The 25,106-nt window shown below is 35.4% G+C and overlaps 1 protein-coding gene across 3 annotated transcripts in view; it reads left to right on the top strand.

Annotated features, from left to right (window-relative positions):
• The window catches only part of LOC138695774 (centrosomal protein of 104 kDa), a 181,544-nt gene that overhangs the window by 136,877 nt on the left and 19,561 nt on the right, over positions 1-25,106 (top strand). For all 3 annotated transcript variants that reach the window (XM_069819960.1, XM_069819959.1, XM_069819958.1), the window contains exon 12: positions 4,838-5,051. In XM_069819960.1, the coding sequence (XP_069676061.1) occupies positions 4,838-5,051 (214 nt within the window). The remainder of the gene's footprint in view (positions 1-4,837; positions 5,052-25,106) is intronic.

The following is a 25,106-nucleotide window of genomic DNA, read 5'->3' as shown; positions in this document are numbered from 1 at the left end:
GAATTTTACTGGAAGCAAGTAAAGAGATAGGTTTGGAAGTAAACCCCGAAAAGACAAAGTATATGATTATGTCTCGTGACCAAAATATTGCACGAAATGGAAATATAAAAATTGGAAATTTATCTTTTGAAGAGGTGGAGAAGTTCAAATATCTGGGAGCAACAGTAACAAATATAAATGATAATCGGGAGGAAATTAAACACAGAATAAATATGGGAAATGCGTGTTATTATTCGGTTGAGAAGCTGTTATCATCCAGTCTGCTGTCAAAAAACGTGAAAGTTGGAATTTATAAAACAGTTATATCACCGGTTGTTCTTTATGGTTGTGAAACTTGGACTCTCACTTTGAGAGAGGAACATAGGTTAAGAGTGTCTGAGAATAAGGTTCTTAGGAAAATATTTGGGGCTAAGAGGGATGAGTCCACACCTGTGGAGTAAAGGCTAGCGCGTCTGGCTGCGAAACCAGGTGGCCCGGGTTCGATTCCCGATCGGGGCAAGTTACCTGGTTGAGGTTTTTTCCGGGGTTTTCCCTCAACCCAGTATGAGCAAATGCTGGGTAACTTTCGGTGCTGGACCCCGGACTCATTTCACCGTCATTATCACCTTCATATCATTCAGACGCTAAATAACCTCAGATGTTGATACAGCATCGTAAAATAACCTTCTTAAAAAAATTAAAAAGGGGATGAAGTTGCAGGAGAATGGAGAAAGTTACACAACACAGAACTGCACGCATTGTATTCTTCACCGGACATAATTAGGAACATTAAATCCAGACGTTTGAGATGGACAGGGCATGTAGCACGTATGGGCGAATCCAGAAATGCATATAGAGTGTTAGTTGGGAGACCGGAGGGAAAAAGACCTTTGGGGAGGCCGAGACGTAGATGGGAAGGTAATATTAAAATGGATTTGAGGGAGGTAGGATATGATGGAGAATGGATTAATCTTGCTCAGGATAGGGACCAATGGCGGGCTTATGTGAGGGCGGCAATGAACCTCCGGGTTCCTTAAAAGCCAGTAAGTAAGTAAGTATGTCATTATAAAAAATATAATAAAAATGAATTTATGAAGTGACAAAATTTCGCCGGCATTTACAAACAGAGAGTACCTGAGCAAACCAAGTGTATTTTAAATCTATGGACCGGTGAAAAAAAAAAAAAAAACATTAAAAATGGAAATTTTTTAGCTTAAAAAAATAAAATAATGTTTTAGTTATCCAAATCTGTGCTTATTTTGGCCCTGACAATTTAAAGCCCCTCTGGAATAATTTAAAGAGACCAGCATGTGAGTGGAGTTGCAGCCCTTTAGACTGACAGCTGTCATTCTAACAGACTTTGTTCTTCATTCTAATTAATTTTACTTTTCATTCAGTTCAGATTTCGCGTTGTTATGTAGGTGAAAATAAATCTACAAAATACTTAAATAAGAAAAAAGTCTATTTCTCTTCACAATATTACAATTGAAGGGTTCAGAGCCATAGTGGGCCAAGCGCCATTTATTAAAAACGGAGAAATCAAGAGTTAAAGTTAAGTGAATACATTGTTTAATGAAGATTGAGATATCATTTAGTTTGAATGTGTATACTTTATGAGCTATTCCATCTCAAATCGACCGAAATATAGAGAAAATTGACCTTACAATTTCTAAATACAATGAAACTTTTTTTATACGTAGAGAACTGTGATACATTGCTTTGTGCAAAGTTTGAGGTACCAGAACTTCATAGTGTTTAAATTAAAAATATTTAAATTTATCGTATTTTCATAAAATTAGCAACTTTAAACTGATATGGCTCCGAAACCCTTTCACCCAATGATAAAAATCATGCTTTATTTTGATGCTGAGAAATTAAAGTTTATATTGACATATAATAGTACATTATGCAACGAGCCTATAATGATAGCAATTAAGACGCAAGTATGTTTGTTTATGAAACAAGCGCAAGCGAGTTTCATAATTTTCATACGAGCGTCTTAATTACCATTATAGGCAAGTTTCATACGACTTTCTATGCTCGACCATATTTCTAACTTGAAATTATTCAGAAGTATTCATTTTATTTGTATCTGACTGAAGATCGGAAGTGACCTTGTGCATAGCTCGTATATTGTGAGATGTGCGCAGACGCGAAAGTATTGATTTTTTCCGAGAAACAATAATGTCATTGACCTTGATGTAATGTCAAGAATAACATGAACTAATTTTGATATAACCTGGAAATTGATTTAGAATTAAAAAACGAAATGACAAATTGAATTTATTTGAATATTACTTACAATAAACGCTAATTATTATAGTAACAGAACATAACCTTCTGCGACAGTATTGGATTTCCAGCCTCCGTGACGTTTCGCTCTTGCCTTTCGATTGCATATCCGAGAATAATTGAAAACCTGAACTTTAATGAATAGGTGTACTTTAATGACATGCATTAAAGGACTGCTACCAGGTGTATAATTACTACATTTCGGCATGGTCGAGCATAAACAGATTTTCTTTCTTTTTATGGAAATGGAGAAATTTAGATTTTACCTTATTAAGACGTCTTTGCCTAGGAAACAATATTTTAAAAAGATGTAGTTATATTCCGCATTAAAAGTACAAATAAACACATATTTTTTTACTTGTGGTATGTTGATAAGAAAGTATTGAAAAATCAAATAAAGAAAATAAATAGTACGCGCTTGAACTAACCAGCTGACTGTGAGGCTGGAGCTAGCCTAGGCAAGCAAGGGCAGGAGACATAAACACGTGATGTTTCGTCTAGTAGCGCATAGCTGGACTAGCTTTATCACAAGTTTCCATGAACACAGGAGTAAAATGACGCCCAACGCTCGCTTATCTTCATCTCTCGGCTAGTTCGTGCGGTACTGCGCCATTCAAGCCTAGGCGTGTGAAAATAATTTATTTAATACCTTCGAAACTTATTGCCGTACCACTAAGCAAACAATGCCGAATCCTTCTTAATAATGCAAGGTTTTTTCTCAATATTTTTTTACATTTTTCAAATGGGCAAAAAGCCTAAAAGTAAGTAAAATCAGATTATCTGTCTCTCTGTGTACAATAAAAATAAGGATTACTTCTTAACATAACCTACCAAATGTCAGCTTCAAAATGAGCTCTCGTTCAATGTTCTGCAGTAAATGGTTCCAGAGTTCTGAGCGCTGAAAGAGGTTTGTTTTTATGAAATACGCTAAATTTGTCGCTCAAAAATACGAAAACCGTTTGACTTTCGATAGTATATTTTTGAAAATGCACTCTCCTCAGCACGTTGTATAAATAGGGAAAAAATTAGAGTATTAAAAAAATGCGAGGTTTTTTACTGATCGATTTCATAATATGGAATAGCCCTTATACAGGGACATCATTTTATTTTTACTTCAATTTTTATTGTACCTGCGTTTCTGAATGTACTTGACTCCCACCCCTTTTACTGATGTCCTTGCTAACGTCAGTCAAACAAACTTACGGCCGCTGTTGCTAGCAGTGAAATAAACCGTACAGAGTACAGTGTGTTTCAGAAATATGTTGAACTTTCCATAGAAGAAAGAGCTTATATTATTGAAGTTTATTTTGACACAGGTATCGTGTGTAGCATAACTGAATTTATCTGTGTGGACTGAGCACAAGTGAAGATTAGAGTTACCGAAAGTACGGTACCCTATAACATGGTGCGGTTCTTAACAGCATTATTTAAACAAGAGTTTTGTTTCACTGTTTGTAGGTATGAAGGACGATGATGGAAACTAGAATTACAATATAACCGAATGTGAACAACAGTTGTTTTCACAATTTCCTGATTATATCATTACGGAATATTTTGTAAAAATGTCATTCATCTGGTAAATAAATTTAGAGCAACAGAGTGTACAGAAAGGAAGAAAAGTGTAAGATGGCCAACAAAGGTGACAGAAGATGCTGTAGAATATGCTAGAGAAAGGATGCAGCGAGGTCCTAATAAGTCGGTCAAGAAGTTAGCTGTAGAAATTGGGGTTTCTTCGGAAGTGCTCACAAAATTCTCAGGAATAAATTAGGTTAGTAATATGCTCAATAAAGTGGACATTATATAATGAATATAACCGCCTGAAGTCCAGACGTTTGAGATGGGCAGGGCATGTAGCACGTATGGGCGAATCCAGAAATGCATATAGAGTGTTAGTTGGGAGACCGGAGGGAAAAAGACCTTTAGGGAGGCCGAGACGTAGATGGGAGGATAATATTAAAATGGATTTGAGGGAGGTGGGGTATGATGATAGAGACTGGATTAATCTTGCACAGGATAGGGACCGCTGGCGGGCTTATGTGAGGGCGGCAATGAACCTTCGGGTTCCTTAAAAGCCATTTGAAAAAGAAAAAAAAAATAAAAAAAACCGCCTGAAGAGTTGAGTTTGTGAAAAAAAATTGCTACTATTCTACTGTTTTTTGATACAATACTGTAAAAGTAATGATCAAACTGAAAATCGTAATACTGTATTTCCTTGTAACATAAATGGATACACTACTTTTCTCTCCTCCTATAGCTAGTAAAATGATTTGTTTACATATTGCACTAGTAACACCAAACTCCTGTAATGGAAGGGGGGTAACAGTGTTTCCGAGTATGGCCAGGTTAATGTTAAAAATGTTGGTAAAAATAAAGTGATGTCCCTGTATTAGTTGCTATATGTTTCCATTGAATTATGGTAATAACTTCATTTTAACCCGTGTTTTCTACGGTTTTAGTAAATGGCGCTTGGCCCACTATGGTTCTGAACGCCTTCAATTGTAAAGCAAAATGCGACTTAGGTTTGAGGTTCATGTTTCAATCTTGACAACAAGCATCTTTGTTTCAGTGGCCTGACATGTCGTGTGTTGTCAGAATTTGGCTCATCAGGTCTGCATCACCCAGCAGAAGCAGTTCGCAAGGTTGCAGAAAGAATTCTCACTTTGGTATACAGGGTAAACCCAAGACTGGTTCGCAAGCAGTTGCCGCCAGATGACGACATCACACGGCGCAATTTGCTCTATAGACAGCTCTTCCATGAATTTGATCGAATAGATATTCAGGTACGTATTAAAAATATGAATATGTTGAAAATATATATTAACAGTCTTACTAATAAACCGTGTATAGTTTTTGTACGACACTTATGCAGAGTTGAGACACAAAACTTTACTAATAAACCATGCATAAGCGTTGGATGTATAAACAGTTTGTAACTATACAATGGGAATTGCTTTGTAGTAGTTATATATACGAAACCCCTTGTTTAAGCGTTGTATATAGAGAAAAAATGGCCGCCCTCTAACAGCTGTTCGTATCGACTGTCATTTTATGATGATGGTTGCCTTGTAACCATAGAAGAACAAACCAAAGAGCACAGAATACTTAGAATAATATTGCTATAGCTTATACTCTTTGACCAAAATATAGTGTGGCAATCGATTAGAGCCAGTTGTACTATCGATACTTAAAACGCCACACCAGAGCGCTCTACCGGATGCAATAGAGAACCTCAGATATTCTATTACCTTTCGTAACGAAGTAATGACGAAACTATGACGTAGCTATGTAACAGTTGTACTGTTATACACGACGTATGTAGTGATTATTAGTAAGGAATTTACACACGACTTATAAACGAGCTACTCATTGTATAAGTATAAGACAGTTAAACGTCTGTATATAGAGTTTTTATTAGTAAGACCGTACATTTATTGTATGAAGTGCGTTATGAGACAAAAAAACATTTTATACAAATATGTAATACAATCAATGTTGTATCTATATGTATGGATCATTAGGTACAAAGATTATTAGAAACATATAGCCAAAATATCGAAAGTGTGGACAGACCCTAAGCAAAAACAACCCAGGCTGCCTGACTGAGCCAACAGTATTATGGGACTCCGGTTACTGTCAAATTTAAACCACTTAATTGACTCTAATGATCAGTAAGGAGCGGATTCCTATGTAATTAAATATTTTTCTTGCTTGTGATAAAACACAATTAACAAAGTTAAAAATTCCGAATGTCAAGTTTCAAGTTTAAAACCCGAATTTTTTTTCACATAAAAACACACATTTTCACAAAAAATTTATGTAAATACCTATTTTCAGGAAATCTATTATAAGCACATAAATCTTGGAGTTTTTTACTTAAATATTTTTTTACAAGAACTTTTAAATATTTTAAAACTAAATCAATTATATCACTCAGAAATGCGTTATCTTTTTTAAGAATTCTTGGTTGCTTCGTGTTTCTAAGCGCTGTGTGGTGTATCCGTGATCCATTTTCGTAATAGTATCGCCTCAAGTTCTGAGAACTGCTAGACAGCATATCAGTGTTATTATTAGAGAATAAATTAACATGGACAAGGAGGAGAGATCTTGCAACACATAATTAGGAATGTTTATTGTTGCTGAAGATGATTTCATTCCACGCTTTGTTCGTGAAACACAACGGATAAGAGCTCGGGTATAAACATTATTTAATTTAAAGAAATCTCTCGCCTCTCGCTAATGCCTATGAAGTGAGGAAATGTATCTTGTTGTGATTCCCCTTTATCGGACCATAAACATAAGCTGCGTAGTGTAGACGTGGTGGCGTCGCTATAGGAAGCTTTTCTCCGACATTGTCAGTCAATAGCTAGAAACATTTTTTTTACGTTAAGACGTATGTATATTAGCTTCTTAAGATGCCTAAAATCAAATCGAGTTTATGATCGCGTCTACAGCAATATGTAGATGAATTTAAAAACATTTTTACTACCGACGGAAAAGTGTTATTTTGCCATCCATGTGGTAAATCAGTAAGTGCAGATCAGAGCTCTCAGGTAACCCTGGAAACAAGCACATTGCCGCTGCTTCACGTGTGCATTCACGGCAAAACAGTGGATATAAAAAATGTGTAAAGTTGCTCAAGTATTGGAGGATGTGCCTGTAGGTGAAATTGACGGTGTATGTGTTTGTGACATTCCTCTCTTTAAATATGCACGTCTGACGTCCTGTGATGTGGAAAGATCGTTTTCACAGTATAAGTCGTTGTTCAGAGATAATCGGCATGCATTTATGATAGAGAATTTGGAGATGACCTTTGTTGTTCACTGCAATTCTCGGCCAACTACTAGCAACTGATACTCAAGTGTGTTGGTGACTACCTAGTAACATTTTTTTTCAAGCTAACAAGGTATTTTTGTCATATTTAAAAAAATATTTTTTTTTTATTTTTAGCAAATATTTTCATACTTTTTAGCACATAGAAAATAAATATATTTAAATTTTTAGCACATAAAAATTCGCTCCCTAATGATCAGAAGTGCTGAAATAATCTCGCATGGCTCCCAGACTTCATTATGTATTATTTACGAGCAGTATTACATTTTGTTTACAATATCAGGAGGTTCCATTTTGAATATATGCTTTCGGCACCACCACCATCACCGTTATCGTAACCATAATCATTGTTGTGACTCATTCCTGTTATTGTTGTCATCAACATCAATAACATTATCATCATCATTGCTTTCGTTATCACCATCATCATCAGAAAGGAAAAAAAAAAGAAAAATAAGAATTCGAGTAACAACTATACAGGATGGAAGTGAAATAGCCTTGCAGATTTCCAGAGCGAATAGCTCTTTTTTCCCCAAATGTTTAACAATCTCTTATTCGGTAACTATTTCGAGTAATATCGTGTTTTTTGTCCATATCGATAGGAAATCTAATAAAGAATAATTTATCCCTCTGGCGTATTTCAATAGCGTATACAGTTTTCGTTTAAATTTAATTTTAAAAGCCCCCAAATTCAAGCCGCTGCATAAAGTGAGCAAGTGGCAACGTCTCAACAGAATGCAGCTTACGTACGGAGACTCACCGAGTTCGTTGACCTCTTACATCTGTATCACGAATAAAGTATATTAGTGACGATGTTGCCGGACTGCTGAAACTTCCAACTTAATTTTCTAATTAACCGTGCATTTAATCACAAAACGTAATATAGGTTTCCTATTAATTTACGTGTATCCTATCGTCTCTTTCAAGCTGCAAGGTTGTTTCACTTCCACCCTGTATAATACGTAAGGTTTATTTCACTGTAGCAGTGGTACTGCCTTCTATTTTTCGTCAAGAACAGAATCGTCCACACCATGCTAATAATAATCCGCGGCGCTACAGCCCGTGAAGGGCCCAGACCGACCAGCCGGCTGCTGGCCTCACGTCCACATGCCGAAGCAGAGGTGGACGATCATCCAACCAGAATGGAGGTATCGTATGGTTAGCACGATGATCCCCCCAGCCGTTATAGCTGGCATTCGCAACCGGATTTCGCTACCTATCGTAGCTCCCCAAGTGCATCACGATGCTGGGTGGGCACCGGTCCCATACATTGGCCGAAATTTCATGAGAAAATTTCTTCCCCCATGAGGACTCGAACCAGCGCGTATTCCGTAATGCGAGTCCTAGGCAGAATGCCTTAGACCACGACGCCAAGGCGCGGGACCCACACCATGCTAAGACAAATAAACTATTCTCCGATTTCATTTATAACTGTGATTGTATTTAATACACGTTCCTCAAATCTTCGTATTGCATGAAATGATAATGATGATGATGATGATGATAGTAATAATAATAATAATAATAATAATAATAATAATAATGTGTTGTGGGATTTAGTCGATTAATCGATCAGTATCTGTTGTAAGATTAATCGATCAAAAATATTTAATCCAATAATCGAGTCGATTAAAATTAATCGGTTGTAGTTGATATTAATTATTATATTGTTAATACAAACTCATACTAAAAATTCTGACAATATTTCTCTCTCGGAAATTGCTTACTTAAAACACAATAGTACTGTTATTTTATAACTGTAAACCAGGTAGCGTAGGGAAAATCTTTGCAGAAACACTTCAGAAAGAGATGGAGATATCAGGACAGTGACTAGTCTACTCGTGCACTAACTCGTTATATTGTTGACTGTATCAGTTTGTTAAGTTTTATAAACTATTCAGCAATGGAATTTTTTTCTACTAATGGCGGGTATTTGACTGGCTATTAAATGTATGTAATACATGAGGTTTTATTCACATACTTATTGCTACAGTCGTATAATATTATGAAAGCCCACAGAACTAAATAAGAATCGTACTTCGGTGCTTCTAAACCAACGGGTTATAGTAATATAACTTGTTCCAAACACGTGTCTTTACGTACCATTGAACGAACCGCCAAACAGTAGAAGTAGGTCATACGTAGGACTCACCATCATGGCTGCCGCGCGAACCAATCGGCTTCCATATGAAGAGTAAAAGCTGTTCAAAGGCTAAGCGATCAAGACATGCACGCGATTCTGAAATTATTATTTGCCTTTTGTATTATAAAAGTCCTAAGTACTAATATAGAACAATACCGTTCTGATTTTAATTTGTTTCACGTTTGATATTGAAGGGAAATTCAGATCTTAAGCGGGAAAATTATCTATCTGAAGGGGATATGATTCACAAAAATTTGGCAACATTGATATGTCGGTCGCAGACTTACAATACATGTTATCAGTACGTATATAAATAGCCATAAAATGTCATACTTTCCTATCAAAGGAGTCTTTAAATAAAAAGAACAATAATAATATAAATGGTCAGTATTGTGAGTGACCGTCTGTCAGTTACAGTTTTATGGATGCGTTTAAATTTTCTCTCGAGCATAAAGTCTTTATGTACGAGTCCTACATTTGTACAAATTCCGCGCGTGAAGTGCAGAGACTCTTTTCTGCAAAATTCCCTGGTGTGCAGATCCCATATCGTAGTACTATACACAGACTTATAACTAAATTGAGAGAGACTGGCAGTTTAAATTCCAGAAAAAACACGAAAGGCCGTAATGTTTTGACGGAAGAGAAATTAGATGTTATCAGTCAAGCATTGGAAAACTGTCCTTCGAATTCAACAAGCAAGCTTGCTCGACAGGTCGGAATTTCCAGAGCTTCTGCGTTTAGAGCCACGAAACTTTTAAGGTTGAGGACAGCATTTTCAACAACATCTTTAATACAGGTGAGTACAACATGTGGATTTGTATTGTACTGCAAAAGCGATAGCTGTTCTATTTTACTTATGTCGTTACCGAGTAAGGGCAGCGTTGCATTACAGTTGTTCACAAAATACATGAAACTCACTTCGGACTTGTACAGGGACATCATTTTATTTTTACTTCAATTTTTATTGTACCCGAGTTTTTTAATGTACTTCACTCCCACCCCTTCTACTAATGAAGTTCAACCGTCCTCCACACAGATCCAAGACCGCATATGCAGTCATAGTAAACAGTACGTTCAAAAAATATTTTCGTGTTTTCCAGTGACGAAAGAGCTTTCAATATTGAATCATTTTCGCACAGGTACTGTCTTCCATTTGCCGACGTCGTATCCCGGTTTCCCACACCAGCTTTTATTCGCCAGCTAGTGGCTGGGCTGTCTTAGCTCTTTTCTGAGAACATTAATTTCTGTTAGGAATTGGACGTCTACGTAATATTATACAACTGTTTAAAATAACTTAAATAAAAGGGTCTCGTTAAGTAATTAACTGTCACGTGATTTCCTCCCTTTCTACGACCCTGCGACATAACCACTTGGACGGACAGTAGATAGTATGTCTGAGTAATTTTATCTTTTCGGATCGGGCGGAAGTGAAGATTGAATTTACAGTACTTAAGGTACTCTTTTATAGAGTAGGTACAGAATTATTTCAACATGAGTTACTAGTACGAAGGACGAAACTGGTAATTGGGATTAGGTACAATAGTCTATAGTCCGATAATATGCGCGTTAGAACTGAAGCCTGTATCGAAATGAACGGCCACCATTTTCAAAAATGTGTTTAAATATCCATATTATGATTATTTTTCAATTTAACTTCATTCTCTATAGTGTACGCTAATGTGCTGTAGACAGTATAATATACACTGCATAATGAATACGTCCACATGGACAGCTCAGTTCGTGAGTAAAAACACTCATTGTTAATACTGTACTGCATTTTGATTAAACAAAAACCTGATGAAAATGATCAAACTCAAAAGCGCAATATTTCCTAGTTTACGTAAATGGATGAACTACTTTTCTTCCCTCCTATACCTAGTAAAGTGATTTGTTTGTATATTACGCCAGTATCATGGAACTCCAGTCGTGCAAGGAGGTAGCAAACGGTGTTGATCCAGAGGTATAGGCAAGTTAATATTAAAAATGTTAGTAAAAATAAAATGATGTCCCTGTACATACTCTATACTGGATGAATCAAATCCGCGAGGATCGCATCGCGACTACTTCGGTTTATCGACAGGCGCTTGACTAGCAGAGGATCGCAATGCGGCAACGCCGCTGTTGAATGACGTAATAATGCATGTCGCTGTCACATGCGAGGTTTATGAAATGGTTGCCAGACTGGGCGACTTATCGCAATTTAGGCTACATAAGAGGGACAATCGGCGAGTAATAAAATCGCTTTTTAGACTATCTCAAAAATCGAAAGGGCGAAATTAGGCTACATTTCATTTCATTTTACATGTTTACAATGTATTATTCATAGATTTTCAGATTAAATTTTTAAACTGAAAGTAATTATTCTTCATTGTTGACAGCATCGTTGCAACATTCTTCAAATTCCGTTCATCTCTGTATTCTACGACTAATAGTTCGCATTGTGACGTTATGTCGTAAGGCCGCAAAATACGTCAAAGCTGTTAGGCCTATTATGTTTTATTTGTATTTTATTACTGTAATCTATTATTATTATTATTATTATTATTATTATTATTATTATTATTATTATTATTATTATTATTATACTGATGATAATATTAATGGGATCATGGAAAAATACGAAAAATATGAGAAATAATATCGCAGAGCCTGGGAGAATTTTCCTGAATTTAAAAATAAGTTAAAAATCTTCATATACACGAGGATTTACCGTCCCTTACGGAGCTTATTTCCGAAGACATTCTGACCAAAAAAGTCATATAAACATTTGTCCTAATCTCAATATTTTCAGAGTTACACTAATTTGCAGTTGTTAGTAAAATATACTTTTTCTTTAGTTTTAAGGGTAAAAGAATATTACAAATAAAGAATGAACTATTCAGAAGTATCATTTCTTTAATTGGCTAGTATTCTGAAGCTAAAAAGTGTTGTGAATTGCTTTGTACAGATTTAGTTTTTCAATTTTTAACTAAAAATTACATCATTTTTAATCACTTATCACAAAAATTGTTACAAATCATACGACTTTAGGAACTTGATTCTTTAAAGTTTAATTTTGCATCCTAATATAAAGTCTTAAAGAATTTACAAGAGTGGCGTGATTTGTAACAATTGCTGTGATAAATGCGTAAGAAAATGTAATTTTGTAGTTAAAAATCGAAAAAAAAAATTCTTTACGTAGCAACTATGGAATTCACAACACATTTCTAGCTTCAGAATATTAGTTAATTAAAGAAATGATACTCCTGAATAGTTCATTCTTTATCTGTAATCCTATTTATTTATGACAGGATTAAGGCCATAAGGCCTTCTCTTCCATCCCATCAGATAGCACATATAAATACAAAAAAGAAATACAGACGCTGGTGAAAATAATACAGATTAAATTAAAGCCCTATAGAGGGTCAACAGGGTCAAAAGAATACTATAGAGCTCTCATCGAGCTGATACAAGAAAAAAAAAGAAGAAAAACAGAGATAGCAATGACGATATTGATAACTGATAATAATGATAATGATAATAATAATAATAATAATAATAATAATAATAATAATAATAATAAATACATTACATATTAATTTTCAATTTTACAACAGCATAGTTACAATATTTACTATATGTCATGGGTTAAGCCGAAGTTGCGCAACCTGACAGGTGTTCAACAAGCAATTCCATGAACTAGAATGTGGTTTTTTAATTTAAATTTGAATTTTGATATTGTCCGACAGTCTCTGACATGGTCAGGGAGAGAGAGTTCCAGAGGCGTGGAATAGATATGCTGAAAGATGATGAGTAGAAGGATGTTCTGTGCAGAGGAATAGAGAGAAGGTACATGTTCCGGGTTCGAGGTAGTGAAAGGTAAAGAAAAAGAGATGCTAGGTAAGAGGGTGTGGAGGTGTGGATGATTTTAAATAGTAATAAGAGAGAGTTGAAGAATCTTCTTTCTTTAAGTGGACTCCAAGACAACAATTCTAGTGACGGTGTTACATGATCGAATTTTCTAATGTTACAAACGAAACGAACGCAGATATTGTGAACACACTGTAGTCTATGGGCAAGATCAGTATTTAGATTCGTGAATAGAGAATCGCAATAATCGAAGTGGGGCATCACTAAAGTTTGGATCAGGTTCTTTTTAAGGCTGGAAGGTAAAACGTTGGTTAAGTGTCTAAGGGAATGAATTATGGAAAGAGTTTTCTTACATAGACCTATGTATTCTTTTACCCTTGAAACTCAAGAATGAAGGTATTTTAAAAACAACTTCAAATTAATGTAATTCTGAAAATATTGAGAATAGGACAAATGTTTATATGACATTTTTTGCTCAGAATGTCTTCGGAAATACAGTAAGCTCCGTAAGTGACGGTAAATCTCGTGAATCACCCTGTATGTGTTACTAATGGCAACAGTTTTATAATTATCACCAATTGCATTGCATCCAATTTCAAGTCCGAAAAATTAAAGACGATGTAGGTTATTTCTAAATATTGAGTATATATCTTTCAAGATCAAAGAACCATTCTGATTACAATTAAGGCGACTTTAGGCTAAATGAAACTCGCAAATCAGCGATTTAGTACTCATCACAAATCTGGCAATCCCGTTTGGAATGTGACTGTGTGCGTGTTTGGAAAGGATGGAATGTATTTAGATTTCCTAAAATTGTCTGAAGATATAACCAATAAATAGAAGAGGTCGAGACAGACCAAGAAAAAGGTGAACTTATGAACCGGAATTGAACATCAGTTCTATGAAAGTTGATGATAATAATGATGATGACGACAAATTCGGGCCGTGAAGTGCGAAGACGATATCGGGGAAAATTTCCAGGTGTCCGTGTTCCGTCTCGTTCAATGATCCATAACACTGTGAATAAATTTCGAGAGAGTGGAATTGTTACCAATAAGGGTCCTTCAGACGAAACCGCTTTAGTAGTGCGTTAGTATCGCTGCTTAATACATTAAATTTTTGTTGAGAATTTTTCAGTATTCCGTGAACATGGACGTAGGAGATATACTTTTGGCAACTTTGCTCATACGGAGAAAGAATATACGTAACAGTAGAAGAGTCTGGGCACAATATAAAGCGTTATACTATGGTCTAGGTTCATTCATTAGTTTTGGAAAGACTGAATCGAGGACTATTTTATACCTCGTTTGATGATTTACATCAGGACGATAAAAATATTAATTTAAAATTACGCAAATGATGGACAATATGGGATAAAACATATTTTTGCTTAATATTTAAGAATTCAAATGCTTATGCGGATGACGTGAATATGTTAGGAGAAAATCCACAAACGATTAGGGAAAATACGGGAATTTTACTGGAAGCAAGTAGAGCGATCGGTTTGGAAGTAAATCCCGAAAAGACAAAGTATATGATTATATTATCTCGTGGCGAGAATATTGTACGAAATGGAAATATATAAATTGGAAATTTATCCTTTGAAGAGGTGGAAAAATTCAAATACCTGGGAGCAACAGTAACAAATATAAATGATACTCGGGAGGAAATTAAACACAGAATAAATATGGGAAATGCGTGTTATTATTCGGTTGAGAAGCTTTTATCATCCAGTCTGCTGTCAAAAAATCTGAAAGTTATAATTTATAAAACAGTTATATTACCGGTTGTTCTGTATGGTTGTGAAACTTGGACTCTCACTTTGAGAATGGAACATAGGTTAAGGGTGTTTGAGAATAAGGTGCTTAGGAAAATATTTGGGGCTAAGAGGGATGAAGTTACAGGAGAATGGAGAAAGTTACACAACGCAGAACTGCACGCATTGTATTCTTCATCTGACATAATTAGGAACATTAAATCCAGACGTTTGAGATGGGCAGGGCATGTAGCACGTATGGGCGAATCCAGAAATTAATACAGAATGTTAGTTGGAAGACCTGAAGAGAAAAGACTTTCGGGGAGGCCGAGACGTAGATGGGAAGATAATATTAAAATGGATTTGAGGTAGGTGGGATATGATGATAGAGACTGGATTAATCTTGCTCAGGATAGAGACCAATGGCGGGCTTATGTGAGGGCGGCAATGAACCTCCGGGTTCCTTAAAAGCCAGTAAGTAAGTTTGAGAATTCAAAATTAAATATTATAGGCAGCAAACATGAAACCATTCATAGCACCTAATTCAACCAATATCTACAAATTGGCGTCTGAGCGTTCACACCCCATCTCTAATAATATGTAAAAGGTACGGTAATTCATATAAAACTTATAAGTTACACTGTGTACATAAAATAATGTAACATATATTTATGCTGTTTGCTTTGTGAGATTAACAGATGTTGGGAGTTTTGTTACAGTTTCTACATGTGCGTCTCTGATTGCGCATGCAATATTTAATCGAAAGTCAATTTCGTTTCAAGTGTTTTGAAGCATAAGTGATGTGATCGTAGGAATGACATCTCTTATTCTTACACGTAGACCTGGAGATTCGGGTGTTTTATAGACGTTGTCCTTTACGTAGAAATCTAGTAGTGTTAAATCTGGCGACCTTGGAGGCCAAGGGATTGGACCATCTCTTCCGAAGGACTTTGTGAATAATTGATTGTGGAATTTGTAATTCTCGTGATGCACAACGAATAGACTTTGTTGGAAAGCTTGATGTATTGCTGCAACTTGAGCTTCAGATACACTTGGTCTTCCTGTAGATTTTTCCTTTCCTACGTTACTAGTTTGCATAAGTTTCTCATATCATAGCCGAATATTACGTCTAGAAAGTGCATGACGAGTATTGTTGACTAGCCTATAATTTCTTTGAAGCTGTGTTGTTGAATTAATCTGAATTAGAGATTAAGTAGGTGATAGATTGTAAATCTATTAAGGAGAATAATTTCTCTTCTACTATCAATATGAATAAGTTTAATAGAGGTCTTAAATTCATATTTTGTATGATAATAGAATGCAATGCTGTTCTAAATTCGCCATTTTCATAAAAAATTAGACATACGGGAAAAAGTGACATACGGTTCAAGCATCAATGACTATTGCCAAGGAACAAAATCTCCCACGTTTGTTAACGTCTTACAATAATCATACTGGTAATTCAATTATTCTGATCATGTTATTAGATATTTTGATAATGTTTTGTTACATTATTTTATTGTACTTTTCATTATATGTTTATTTTAACAAGAATGGTGCTAGTAGTGTTATATTGCAGTGATTCTCAACCTTTGAGAGACTGTGGTTCAGTAAATACTTTTTCTATAAGACAGGGGCCTTGTCCCAACAAATTTACTCGTAAATACATTCCCAATTTTTTTTAAGCTCATACATTTGACTAATATAAGTATTGATAATTAAGTATGACGTAATCTTAAGACTTAAAGAGTATTAGTTCAATACGAAAATGATGTGGCATGTTCACAAATAATTTAATTCATTATCAATCACAGGAGTAATGAAATTTTGTAGCATGTTGTAGTTTCTTCAATCCAACGTCATCAATTAATTTATGCTAATTTTCATGGATATGTTATCCCTTTCTGACCACCAAAAATTTATAAAATTGATAACATTGATCATTGTATTATTAAATTGATTTTAATTATGTTTGTTTGAAAAAGAAAAGGTAATGGGAAGAATGATTACCTTCGCATTGTAAAGGCCCGCTCCCACTTAGCGGAGTCGAACTGAATCGAATCAAAACGAAAAGTCTGCTGCCGCTCACATCTAGTGGAATCGAACCAAACAGTACTTTTGTGTTTTGTCATACAAAAGAAGATAATTCTACACAAGATTTATTAATTTTTCCTCGTTCATATTAATTTGTGATTTTTGTATACCGGTACATACTATTTCAGCAATAACTTCCAATAGTAAACAAATTAAGCCGCCAAGAATGGGTGTGGTTCATTTGTTTTTTCACGAAGGCTTCACGAGAACTTACGAACATACCCGAAACAAGAAATTCTATTCCGGCAGTGGAATAAATATTCTATAGTCGGGACGCTGTTATTCCCATAGACTTACTAAATAACCGCTAGACCGCTCACTGGCGCTAGTGTTATGTTCCCAAATTGAACAGTCGACGAGCGGCCATTTGTTTGGTAGAGCTGTATAAGTATGGTTCTTTCGTATGCTGCTTTTTATTGCAGCAATGCACACGGATGTAACGGTAAAGAAGGAAGGACTGTTATATTTCACTGGTTAGTTAATCCTTAATTTCTACGACGATTTTTTCTCCATATTATGTTACAGAAAGCAAACTATTGTACTTGCCATGTGACTCTTTATGCTTCAAGTTTCCTCTGAGTAAAGATTCCCTTAACCGAAAGTGGAGAGGTGCAATCCGCAGAGAGAATTTCTACCCTACATTGAATCATTCAGTGTGTTCAACTCATTTCGAAGATAGTGATTACCTTTCAAACTACATTATTATACACTATTATTGTCCTTCACTCACTCTATATCATTCATTTTCTTCAAACAGCTGTTGTTTCAGTGCATACATGACTAATAAAATTATTCACCGAACTTAAACATACGGAAACTGCATAAATTATAAAAAAAAAATATATATATTTTTTAATGTAACTGATTGAAAGTAATTCTTGTCTTAGTCACGGATTAATGAAACAATTTCTTATGCTATTGCTGCTGCTACTGTTATTATTACTACTACTATTTCTGCTACTGCTGCTACTACTTTTTTGACTTCATGCAGCAGTTTAACCTACAGATTGAATTAAAAAGTTGACATATTAATTCTTTTATTAACCGTGGTTATGAATGTTCACATTCAGAGTTCCTATGAAAATTATGCAAGTCTGAACACAGTACCTATGTCTGACAGCCAGGGTTGTCGGGTATCCCAATTTAGGCGGGATTCTCCCAATTTCCTGGTCGAGTCCCGATTAAAGGGAGTCGGGATTGACAAAAATCCCGATTTTACAGATATTAGCCTTGAACATATTTAAGCAAACTAGTCTATATTTCCCATTATCCATTATTTTATTTATATATTGACTCAAATGGTATCATTGTAAACATAGAGATAACCCGCGGATATTTAGGAAGTCTATGAGGCAGCCCAGCTGATTGCCGTAAGGCAACTAAACTCGCAAAATAATACTTCTTCTAGTTCTACCGCATTGTTGATTATTCCTTTCCGGTCCCTAGTCGCTGTTCTCGCAATTAGTAAACATTGTGTATTTCAAGTGCGTTGACTGGCAAGAAAGATAGCGTTTTGATATCGTACTTTACACTAATAACAGAGACATACAATTGCTGCGTTTTGTAGTTTAGTAAACTATGTTTAAACATGGATTCATCGTCAGATAGTGAAACTGTTGCAGTACCGGTTCCAAAATTAATTTATTAGCAAATTGTTAAAACGTAGGCTATTCGCGGTTAGTAAAAGAAAACTTATTGTCGTGTTCACTGTACTGCGTGTCCTTCGTATTTTAGTGTTTCTCACGGAGGCGAATAGGCCTATTACATTAAAAAGCACGCGAACACTGCAGAAAACTGCTATAAATCTTATGATAGGCTAAACTGTTGACAAGTCTAATGTCTTGGTTAGCTTCTGATATCCCGACTTCCCTCGCAGAAAACCTAGCAACTCTGCTGACAGTAGAGACACGGTATTAAAGGTATCGCAAAGGAAGCATTATTCCTTTAAACAAAAACATTTAGCTTTCGGATACGCAATAAAACGCGTATTCAAATAGCGGTTTCGAAATCCCGCGCGTTTTCTACCTAACAAATGGCGGCTTTCTGCTGCTTCAATTTGGGAACATATTTGTCACTTCTCCGCTACGGCGTGGTAGGGGCTCGGTTATTCCCGGTGTGGCTCCTCCTCTTTGCTTACGTCTTAGGAAGTCAAGGCTCTATAAAGTCTATGTAGGTAGTATCGTTCGCCATTTTTGTTCTTTCGTTGCCGAGCTACCAGACTAGGGATCTATTTGCCACACCGTTAAACATTATCATGTCGTAGCTCCTATGATAATAAATCAAACGCACTGTAATTCAGCAAATAACGTCCTCGTGTGCATTCTGCGAATGCCAACGAAAGAGCCAAAATGGCGGGATATTATATATTAAGTATTTATCCAGCCTTAGGAAATGCTTAACAACTTCATCAGCGAATCACAAGACGCACAAGTTTAAATGTAGCCGACCTGCAACGTGATTGGCTGCTGGAAATTAGAGCGACGGGATTATAGCTTATGAATTCCGTTCTGTTCGATTCGCTTTGATTTGATTCGATGCGCTGCTTTCTGCTAGCTTCTATTTTAAATACATTCTGGAGAGAAATTCTGGGTGAAACGAGCGTTGAGTGACTTCCGCCGATTTTGGAATAGATACCGACGCACTTGAACTGCCAACATAGAAAACAAAAAAATCACACTCAATCGCTTTCACCTTCATCTTGACGAAATAATAAAAGCCTAACCTAACCTAAGTGCGTCGGTGTCTATTCCAAAATCGGCGGAAGTCGCTCAACGCTCGTTTAACCAAATTCTGTTCGATTCGATTCCGTTAAGTGGAAGTGGGCCTTGACTCACCTCAGCTGAGCAGGGGAAGCAGCAGAAGAATGTCAAAACACGTATCAGTTGTCACATATATTGTACGACAAATATTTGATATGCAATGTATGTACTTTTGTGCATAAAAATGTATAAATATCTCAATTCTAAACACTAGTCCCAATACTAATTATTTAATTAATATTATGAATTTAAAAACGTAGCACATTACACAGCAAGATGAATGTCACTTATGTCCCGACCACTACAGGAACTTGATAAAATACCTTCGAAATGCCTTGGACTGAAAGTATTGAGTAGCAGAAATTGATGTGATCACTCGGAGAGCTGTAATAATAATTATTTACTTACTTTACTTTATTTATTTATTTATAATACTAATTATTTAATTAATATTATGAATTTAAAAACGTAGCACATTACACAGCAAGATGAATGTCACTTATGTCCCGACCACTACAGGAACTTGATAAAATACCTTCGAAATGCCTTGGACTGAAAGTAATGAGTAGCAGAAATTGATGTGATCACTCGGAGAGCTGTAAGCCCACCCTATCCACCCCAAATACGTACCTTACTTATATACGAAAATCGTCGTGCGTGAAAGAAGAATACCGCCATATTTTTTTTAATGTAACAGTAGGTTTCAGTGTTGCCAACATAGTAATAATATATACACTTAATCAAATCTTACCCAACCTTTCTCATAATACTACACACCTAATCAAATATAACCTAACCTGTCACAGAATACACACGTAATCTAACCTAACCTAACCTGTCACATAATACAAACCTAACCTAACCTAACCTGTCAGATAATACACACCTAATCTAACCTAACCTGTCACATAATACACACCTAATCTAACCTAACCTAATCTGTCACACAATACACACCTAATCAAATCTAACCTAACCTGTCATATAATACACATGTAATCTAACCTAACCTGTCACATAATACTGCGTGAACGAAGAATACCGCCATATTTCTTTAATGTAACAGTATGTTTCAGTGTTGCCAACATAGTAATAATATACACACCTAATCAAACCTTACCTAACCTTTCTCATAATACTACACACCTAATCAAATCTAACCTAACCTGTCACATAATACACACGTAATCTAACCTAACCTAACCTGTTACATAATACTGCGTGAACGAAGAATACCGCCATATTTCTTTAATATAACAGTAGGTTTCAGTGTTGCCAACATAGTAATAATATACACACGTAATCAAACCATCTCTAACCTTTCTCATAATACTACACACCTAATCAAATCTAACCTAACCTGTCGCATAATACACATGTAATCTAACCTAACCTAACCTGTTACATAATACTGCGTGAACGAAGAATACCGCCATATTTCTTTAATATAACAGTAGGTTTCAGTGTTGCCAACATAGTAATAATATACACACGTAATCAAACCTTCTCTAACCTTTCTCATAATACTACACACCTAATCAAATCTAACCTAACCTGTCACATAATACACATGTAATCTAACCTAACCTAACCTGTTACATAATACTGCGTGAACGAAGAATACCGCCATATTTCTTTAATATAACAGTAGGTTTCAGTGTTGCCAACATAGTAATAATATACACACGTAATCAAACCTTCTCTAACCTTTCTCATAATACTACACACCTAATCAAATCTAACCTAACCTGTCACATAATACACATGTAATCTAACCTAACCTAACCTGTTACATAATACTGCGTGAACGAAGAATACCGCCATATTTCTTTAATATAACAGTAGATTTCAGTGTTGCCAACATAGTAATAATATACACACGTAATCAAACCATCTCTAACCTTTCTCATAATACTACACACCTAATCAAATCTAACCTAACCTGTCGCATAATACACATGTAATCTAACCTAACCTAACCTGTTACATAATACTGCGTGAACGAAGAATACCGCCATATTTCTTTAATATAACAGTAGGTTTCAGTGTTGCCAACATAGTAATAATATACACACGTAATCAAACCTTCTCTAACCTTTCTCATAATACTACACACCTAATCAAATCTAACCTAACCTGTCACATAATACACATGTAATCTAACCTAACCTGTCACATAATACTGCGTGAACGAAGAATACCGCCATATTTCTTTAATGTAACAGTAGGTTTCAGTGTTGCCAACATAGCAATAATATACACAACTAATCAAACCTTAACTAACCTTTCTCTTAATACTACACACCTAATCACGTCTAACCTAACCTGTTACATAATACTACGCACCTGTAGTAACATTCCTCACACTTAGTATCATTTCATTTTCATGTATTGCCGGTTCTGCCAATTGTGTCGGTTTCCATCTAGTGGAAGTGGATCGTACTAATACTACTAATTTGAAGAAGAAGCAATGGCGACTTTCATAATAATTACATTTGACATGTTTCACGATATACTACTAAATGTGCTAATGTAGTAATAATTCTCTATATATGGTACAGTAAGAATTGAAATGTATTGTGGTTGTGATAAAAGTATTGAAAATTGGTTTATAGCGCCACATTGGCAGTGACAAAAATGTGCAATATTCGTTCAGTGGCCGGTGGATGCTCTACATTGACCCACAGCAATGAATAAGTTATTGGAAAAATTAACCTTAGCGCTTATTTATTGTATTTTTTATTCCAGCTGAGAATTCTTATCGAGGCTAGTGAGCCTTTTGTTGCTATTTTCTGTTAGCTTGTTAATTCTGTGATGAATTGAAGTGATAGACAAACGAAGATAGTCAGAAAGTTGTAGGCGGTTCCTTTATTTCGTTTTAAACCCATCATAGCAGAAAATACAGTTTCAGAAAGATATGTGATTGCTATTTCATGTAAATTTGGATAGAGACACTCTGTATGTGCTTTTCAACACAATCATGAAAATTACTCTCCTAAGAATATTTCCACTTTTATTCGTGATAAATGCTTAGAAAAGTAAAATGACAAATTCCAGGAAAATATCTCGTGGCCTGTTATAATTGATGCCATTGCCATGGCCTCGCTGTTCAAAAATACTGTTATACTGTATCTTAAATGTAGGCCTACAGTATCTCTGGAAGATTACTTTATCTTTACATTAAGTTCTGAAAATGCCCTCCCTCTGCTTCAAGGCACAGCTGAACATACTGTTCCGTGTTTCTGCCTGTTTTCTAGAGCATTACATCGACAATACTATCGATATTGCTTGCAATGTTCTCCAAATCGTTCGAAGTTCGAGGGCATGTAACATAGGCTCTTCCCTTCAGACAACCCTACAGAAAAAAATCTGGGGAGGTCAAATCCGGTGATCTTGGTGGTCATAATTTCTTAGAGATGATATGGTCTTGAAGGAAACTTCGAATCAGCGTCATGGACTCATTCTTCGCCATTACTTGCCTACTGATGTATTATGCTTGGTTTATTTGGCTATAGTTGAATCTGTTATCCAATATGGTATAACTGGATGGAGAGGCATTACAGAAACTGCTCTTCTTCCTCTAATTATGTTGCAAAAACGTATAATCAAAATTTGTTTGAAAAGGCGACTGGATTATCCAACAAATTTGATCCATTCCGAATTGAATGTTTTTAAAATTGACCAAATTTATAAATATACTTTAATGAAATTCTATCATAAAAATAGAATGAATTTTGTAGCTCAGCCACATGATCATAATACAAGACGAAATGAAATTCTTAATTTAGTTGAACCTAAATGTTTCACATCTGCTGCTTTACTACACAGCACAAATTATGGTCCACGTCTATATAATTCGATAATAAAATTTCATCCAGAATTGACTACTTTAAGCAATGAAATTTTCAGACCTAGAATTAAAAAATTTATATGACAGACTTCCCTGTATTATATTATGTATCATATATTATAAAACAAGGCTATTTCTATCCTAAGTATATTTTTTCTATCTTATCTTGGTTACTATACCAACATAACCTGTACTAATTATGCCACTAATAATAAGTTTAATATTAATCCACCAATCTCAACATCGTCTCTTTTTCACTCAGTTATTACTAGTATTATTATTTACTAATTTTATTATCACCTTTATGTGAGCTTTTTTCTTAAGTATTTTGTCTACAAAGTATGTATATCTATGTAACGGAACTGTCCCCGAACACGAGCTTTGCTCTTTCGGGGTACTTTAATATAACGTTTTTATGTATATGTTATTATTAAATAAATCTAAAAAAAAAAAAATAAATGTGACGTATGACAAGTGGCACTGTTCTGCTTGAAAGTACCCTTGATGCAGCTGAATATCATCCAGTTGCTCAACGAATTCCATGAAAATGAGTCAATACTGTGCCCGAGATTCACTATCCTATAAAAAAGAAACTGAACCCCACTATTGTCTCTGCTGATGCTACGCATCACATTCCAACTTGCATTGGGTGCATAGACACTTCAGGATGTTGTGTGGCCCAAATGCAGGTATTCTGTGAGTTGATATAGCCACACAAGTGAAAGCGTGCATCTAGAGGATTTGTTGGCATTACACAAGTTTCTGTCTTATTCACGTTCTACTGAACTCAGTGGCGGCTCCTGCATATTTTTTAAGAGGAGGAAAGAAGTCAACAGCGCAAAATGACACCTTCTTGAGAGAAACATGCTACAAATTAGTCTACATGCATACATGTAAGACCAGGTAGTGTTGGCCTTCCCTTTTGTATAGCAATAATCTGTTTTTATAAACTGAGTTTCCTAAATTTTCCAAAATATTATGTTTTCACTTCCATTCATTGTTGAATAATTGCACAAATTAACAATTACAAGGAAATTCACAACCCGCAGCATTTTTCACACACACTACAGCATCACACGTGTTGGAAGAGACCAGCTACTAAGACGTAACCGGAACCGTTTTACAAAAATCGGAATGGGAAATAATCTGTTAGGAAAGCGAGAACACTGCACCCACCATGTGGTCTGTGTTGCCACATGTACATTTTACAAGTTCAGTATCACATGCTTTTGAAGAATGTCAGTTCTTGTAAAGTCATACTACCGTTATTGTTCAAAGCTGCCGATGGCCGATTAATTTTTTATGTTAAACATAATGTAGTTTGCAGTACCTTCAATTCCAAATATATTTGTACAAAACTGACAACTTGGCTGTTGTCCTGACTAGTAGACAATGAATGGAAGTGAATTTCAGAGGCCAAAAAGATCTGTGATAACTAACTTAGAACTACTTTCTCTTTGTTTTATATAAATCCAACTTCAATTTTCAGATATCCTCAAAAGTCTTAAACCATGAATATAGCTTATATAAAGTGGAGTGAATAATATATTTTGA

This window comes from Periplaneta americana, chromosome 3 (genome assembly GCF_040183065.1).
Source record: "Periplaneta americana isolate PAMFEO1 chromosome 3, P.americana_PAMFEO1_priV1, whole genome shotgun sequence".
NCBI classification, from domain to species: domain Eukaryota; kingdom Metazoa; phylum Arthropoda; class Insecta; order Blattodea; family Blattidae; genus Periplaneta; species Periplaneta americana.
The sequence above is the reverse complement of the archived record's forward strand: the minus strand, read 5'-3'. Positions and strand labels throughout refer to the sequence as shown.